General features: G+C 37.2%; 1 protein-coding gene across 1 annotated transcript; it reads left to right on the top strand.

The window, feature by feature from the left end:
• The first annotated feature begins 288 nt into the window (after positions 1 to 288).
• LOC146941637 (Putative endonuclease or glycosyl hydrolase) lies at positions 289 to 5,837 on the top strand. Its single transcript, XM_085755453.1, has 3 exons — positions 289 to 775; positions 1,968 to 3,906; positions 4,116 to 5,837. Exons 1-3 carry the CDS (start codon positions 403 to 405, stop codon positions 5,302 to 5,304), a joined length of 3,501 nt encoding a protein of 1,166 aa, XP_085611579.1. The 5' UTR covers positions 289 to 402; the 3' UTR covers positions 5,305 to 5,837.
• Positions 5,838 to 6,436: the final 599 nt, after the last annotated feature.

Raw genomic sequence — 6,436 nt, 5'->3', positions numbered from 1 at the left:
AAAAAAAACTAGTCCCTCTATATCGAAAAAACAAAATTTGTTCTCCCACACCTTAAAATGACCTTCAATACCCCAACGGCAGTTATCTATCGTTTGTTCCTTGACATTCAGCTTAAGAGCAGGATTAGTAGCACAAACGACACTTAGCTGCCGTTAAGATATTTTGAGGTGTGGGAGAATATTTTCTGAAGTGTAAAGAGCAATTTAAAGAAGAAGAAAAAAACACTAGACCCATGAAGTGGAATGAGCCCAAATGATTAAACCCCAAATTGGAACGAAATGCAAAGGGTTTTAGTTTTCATTTCTCCAACCTCCTAAACCCTTCCATTTTCATTTCTCTCCCACTTTACGCATATGGAGTAATCCACCGCATCCATTTCTGATTCGATCAACGAACGAACGATGAGACGTCTTCTCCAAAAGAATCTATTATTTTTCACTTCATCTTCTTCATCATTGCGATCTCGCGCTCTTCTTATTCGCTTTCATCTCTGCGAATTCTCATCTTCTCCGGCTCCGTCGTATTCTCACTGGAAGCGTCTCGATGACGAGTCACGAAACGTTAGGGTTTCTGTGTGGTGGGATTTCGAGAACTGCAATGTGCCGTCCGGCGTTAACGTTACCAGAGTAGCACCGGCAATCACTGACGCCGTTAGAGCTAACGGGATTAAAGGTCCTGTTCATATTACTGCTTTTGGTGATGTGATGCAGCTTTCGAGAGCCAATCAGGAATCACTTGCTTTCACTGGGATTCATCTTACTCACATTCCTAATGGTTCGTTTCAATTCTCTTTCTCATAATTTGTTACTATTTTTTACTTTTATTGAAATTTTAGACCTAGATCATCAATTTCATCCGCACATTGTTTAATGTCTTACATTTTTTCACTAATGTTTGAATTATGTGTACACCCTCCCTCCGGTCACTATAAGCAAAAATCTTTCATTATAAACCACATACATCATTTATTGAATCATCCTAAAATGTAAATTTTTCCTTATAATAATAATTGGAGGAGGGTGTATATGTTTTCCTTTGAAAGCATTAGAGCTTTATATAGCTTGGTAAAAAAAAAATTGGGAAATTTGGGATCTGGCCCAAGAATCGACTAATCTGCCATAGTAAATTCCTATATGGACTGACTCAACACAGAAATTGTTAGCACCTGGAGGGATTGACCTTGAGATGTACACACTTTGTTAAAGAATGGACAAGTCATTGTTTTGGTGAATGAAAGAAAAAGAAAATAATCTGTCACACCTTTGATTATTTTATTTTTCAATGAGGTCTAGTGCAAAAGATTGGTGTGCAGGGTCTATGAGTGTTGTAAACCATGAGATACCGAGTTTAATGAGTACTAATAAAAAGAAATAGAAAGGCTTTCATCGTGCATATGTAGCTTCTAATTAGTAATTAAGAGACTAGTATGTTATAGAAATAAAGTTGTAATTCGTCTTTTATGACTTTTTTGGCAAAAACTAGACAGTAATCATTTGCAATGCTTATGCGAATTCAAGGGGATGAAACACATGCTTTGGAAATTTTGTGTGCCTTAATGGAGATAATTTAGTAATTCTTGCACTGATGGTTATGTGAGTAAAACCTTAGATGTAGTGAAGTGTAATTTATCATTTTCTCATGTGACAAATAGTTCCATGCCGTTTAATATTTGAAATGGAGGTGCAGCTAATAAATCATGGCAAATGGTTTACGGCTAATGATGTCTTGGTATCTTGTCCATATTTTTTTTTTGAAGAAGCTAAATTATCCCATCCAAATTGACACCGGAGAGAATCGAACCTGAGACCTCGAGGAGGAGCACACTCCCAGATCCCAAGCCAATACCATCAGGCCAACCCAAGTGGGTTGGTATCTTGTCCATATTGCCTCAAGACTTTCTGAGATGTTTCATTCATCTATGTTTTCATGTTTTCAAATTATAATGTCTTGAAGTACTTTGTTGCAGGTGGAAAGAATAGTGCTGATAGATCTCTTCTTATTGATCTTATGTATTGGGTTTCCCAGAACCCTCCGCCTGCACATCTCTTTCTGATATCTGGTGATGGGGACTTTGCTGGCATATTGCACCGATTAAGGATGAATAACTACAATATCTTGCTTGCGATTCCTGGAAAGGCTCCTGATGTTCTCCGCAGCGCAGCAACTATAATGTGGCAGTGGCCTTCATTGCTCAAAGGAGAAAATCTAACTGGAAAACATTTTAACCACCCTCCCGATGGTCAGTTTGGTTCTTGGTATGGAAATTCTAAAGTGCCTCTTGAAAACCCCTTTTCAGCTGCTAGGCAGTCTACATCTTCACAAAATGTACAAGTCATGGAAACCAATGAACCTTCCTCAGACTTAAAGTTGGCTGAAGGAGTTCCAAAGTCAGTTATAAGGCAGGTTAAACATATATTGAGTTCACATCCAAATGGTATCAGCATGATAGATCTTCGTGCAGAGCTGATCAAACGTGATGTGGTTTTGGGTAAAAGTATATTTGGATATAGAAGGCTTTCCCGCTTTCTATCATCAATACCACATGTACATCTCCAGAATTTAGGAGACGGTAATTTTTGTGTGAGTTTGATCCCCTCAGAGTCCTCCGAACCCTGTGAGGAAAGCACTGCACCATCGACGGCATATGCTGTTAAGAATGCGGAGAAGGACTACACAACAACTCCAAAGCTACAAGGTGAAGATAAAGAGTTGGATAGAGACAAACATAGGACTCCCTCAATGTCTTCATCGCATGAAAGGATCGTTGAGGATGATTCAGAATCATTCCAATCTTTCCCTTCACAAGATAAACCTATCGGAGAAGATGTGTCGCGTAAATCATGGAGCTATACAACAACTCCAAAGCTACACAGTGAAGATAAAGACACGGGCAAAGATGGACATAAGACTCCCTCAATGTCTTCATTGCATGAAAAGACCATTAAGTATGATTCAAAATCATTCCAATCTACACCTTCACAAGGAAAACCTATTGAGGAAGATGTGCCGTTTAAATCATCTGGAAGAAGTGAGAAGATTGAGGATGTGTCTAATGTACAATTGTCAGAGAGTCAACTTTCACCAAAGGACAATGATGTATCCAATACTGAGATTGGTTCCTTTAAGGTGAGATCTGAAAAGTTTTCTGAAGATAAAATTGTTAGGTCTGAGGATGCAAATCCGAAAGTTGTTGAAAAATATACCGCCTCAGGGGATCCCTCTGCTGGTATTGATAACACAATGGTGGAAAGCAATGATAGAGCAAATTGTGAATCTGGAAAATCTATAGCGAGGAACAAACATGTGAATCAACCTAGAAAGGAGGTTGATGATCACAGCCCATATTCTTCAGCAGCTGAGGACTCTCAGGTTGACAAAAGACCCAACGGTCGTGCTGAAACTTACAGCAGAAGATCAACTTTGTTTAGCTGGATTAAAAGCTGGTGGCCATTTTGGAAAAGCAATGTGAAGGCTGATAATTTGACTGCTCATCAGAACAAGGCGGGCAGTAATTTTGAGGATCCCAGGTTAACTGAATTGGACCAGACTACTGGTAATGTTGAAGAGCCCAAGCCATTAGAACCACATCAGGATGTCAGTCATTCTGGAAAGCCTGAGGATTCCAAGTTATCTGAACTGGACCAGACTGCTAGTAATCTTGAAGAGGCCAAGCCATTAGAACCACATCATCAGGTTATCAGTCGTTCCGGAAAACCCGATGATTCCAAGTTTTCTGAACTAGACCCTTCTAGTAATCTTGAAGAGGCCAAGCCATTAGAACCACACCAGGATGCCAGTCATTCTGGAAAACCTGAGTTATTTTCTTGGGGTTCCTTTTGGAATGACATGGAATCTTTTGTTTTCACCCCCAAAGGATCACTTCTTATTTCCCAGTCTAAAAGCAGGTTTGTGTGATAGTTTCCCTTTTTCTGTGTTCATTCCTTGTTGTAATCTGAACAACTTCTACTAAAGGAAAAAAAAAACGCAATACATCAATCGTATCATGAAGTTTCTGTTTAAAGTTGTGCCCTTCCAATATTTTATGATGATCATTGTTGAGCTCATTTTTAAAAGATTAATTTAGTAATATTTTGCTATGTGTTATTTGTGTCAGGGAGGATTTGGCTCATAAATTACAAAAGCATGGACCCATTGTTCTTAAATCTCTTACTGAAAATGATATCTTTCAATTGGTGGAATTGTTAATAGCAGAAAAAAGATGGTTGGAGGAAAGCACCTCACAAGCATTTCCTTTTCGGCTAACTCATTCAGTTCAGAAGAGTGCACTTTCTGGCCACATTAATGGTGCAAATGGTTTGAGATCCCTCTTTCTAAGTAAACCGTCGCAGCCCAACTTGCAAAAGTCATTTGAACATGACGGGGAGAAACCCACTCAGAGTATTCAGCAATTGAGAGTTTCCAGACCTGCCACTGAAATAAAATATACTGAGAAGTCTAGAAGTGATATATTGCAAGATTGTCAGAGACTGGTAACTGATATATTGAAGGAACATCCAGAGGGATATAATTTAGCTTCTTTTCGAAAACAATTTGCTGATAGATATGGCTATAACCTTGATATCAAGAAGCTTGGTTATCAGAAGATATCATACTTGATACAGATAATGCATGGGGTTAAATTAGAATCCTATTGTTCCCAAAAAAATAAAAAATCAGAATCCACTTATATGTATCCTGCTCCTGCTGTTTGTGCTTCTGACTCAGAAACATCTATCTTCAAAACTCATGCAGCCAATGCTAATCATGAATACAACTCAGATGATGAATTATCTGATACAGCAGCAAAAGAGGATAACATGGAATCACCTTGGGAGGAATTAGGTCCTGTTTCTGCTAAAAAACCAAGTCAGAATGATCTGGAATCAAATTCAACTCTTAAAGCCATTGAAATGGATACACCAAAGCATCCTGATTATGAACCCATTGTCTCAGATGATGATTCTTCTGAATCTGACGAGGATAGTTCTTGTTTAACTCAACCAGAAGAGCTAGGAAAGCCAAAATATGATGAACAAGACAGCTCTTTAATTCAAACTCTGGATATCTTCCATAGCAGCAAGGAAGGAGTTAATAATTGTGATGATCTGCTTAACATGTTAGATTCATCCTTAAACTCGAAACAGGGTTTCGTTTCCAAAAATACTTCAGGGAATCACAGAGAAAAGCAAAGATCTCAAAGGTATTGTTTTGTTGATGACCTAGCCGTGCCTGACAACGACAAGTGTGTTGGTGGGCTACCAGGTAACTCAAAGAAAGAGGATAGTGCAAACATGCAAAACTGAAGGTTTCTTGGTGTAAACGTGACAGGGGTCCTCCTAGAATTTCATTTTACTAAAATTTAGGATTCTCATCACTCAAGACTTACACGACAGAATGAAGTGCTGATATATTACATCAAGGAAATGCAGTTTTAGCCGACCATAGTACTGACTTTTCAATTGAGGATGAGTCGTGTGCTTCCAAGTTGCAACCTCGAAATTCTTTCTGATCATGGCTGGAGGAACATCCGAGTATGGTAATTTACGTGCCATTTTGGTATGTTACCGTAGAATGGCGATGGCTCGACACTTTGAAAGAGCATGTGCTTTACTATGCAGTGGTTGCCCAATAAATTTTGAAGGCCTGTATCCTCCTTTTAGCTCCGCCTCTATTTACTGGCCGTTATTAATTATAGCTTATATTTCGCTAGGTAACAATAGGTCAGAAATAATATTATTTATAACTTTTTTATTCTTATTATTTTTAGATATGAAGAACTATTTTTATTTTTTTTTAGCAAGATATGAAGAACTATTATTATTATTTAGTTACCGCACATTGATTATTGTTTTGTCGATAATGTTTTTTTTTTGTGGTGGCCTGGGTTTAAACCGCGAACTTTGCATATTTTATGCATTGTCCATACCAACTGAGCTAGGCTCACGAGGACAAAATTTTGTCGATAATCTTTATTAGTATTTATTATAACGAAAGAAATAAGTAAAATGGAATGATAAATTAAAGGTATTAATATATACAAAAAGGATAAATAATTTTACCAAAAGTAGTAGTAAAATTTATTTTGGTATGGGCAAATAATTTTAAAATGAGAAGTAAAAAGGAACGGAGTGAATAATATTTAGATAAATTATTCCCTCAAAAAATATTCAGATAAATTAAACAGTCATTTTTTTTTTTTTTATAAATGAAGATTTCTTGTTTTCTTTTCTTTTTTTTTACTTTTGGTCAGGAGATTTCTTGTTTTCTATTAAGAAAGAATAGTATTTTCCACTAAAAGAATAAGCACAACATCACGAGCTTACGTTTAAAAAACTAGAACTTGCAAAAACAAAAATGATTCAACTTGCTCGTAGGCTCTTCGTGAGATTTTAGATTCTAGGTGAGAATTCAAAAAAAGATTTTGGATAATAATTT

Source organism: Medicago sativa, chromosome 3 (genome assembly GCF_051527215.1).
Source record: "Medicago sativa cultivar Bolivia chromosome 3, Bolivia_mono, whole genome shotgun sequence".
Taxonomy (NCBI): domain Eukaryota; kingdom Viridiplantae; phylum Streptophyta; class Magnoliopsida; order Fabales; family Fabaceae; genus Medicago; species Medicago sativa.
This window is presented reverse-complemented; position numbering and strand designations above follow the sequence as displayed.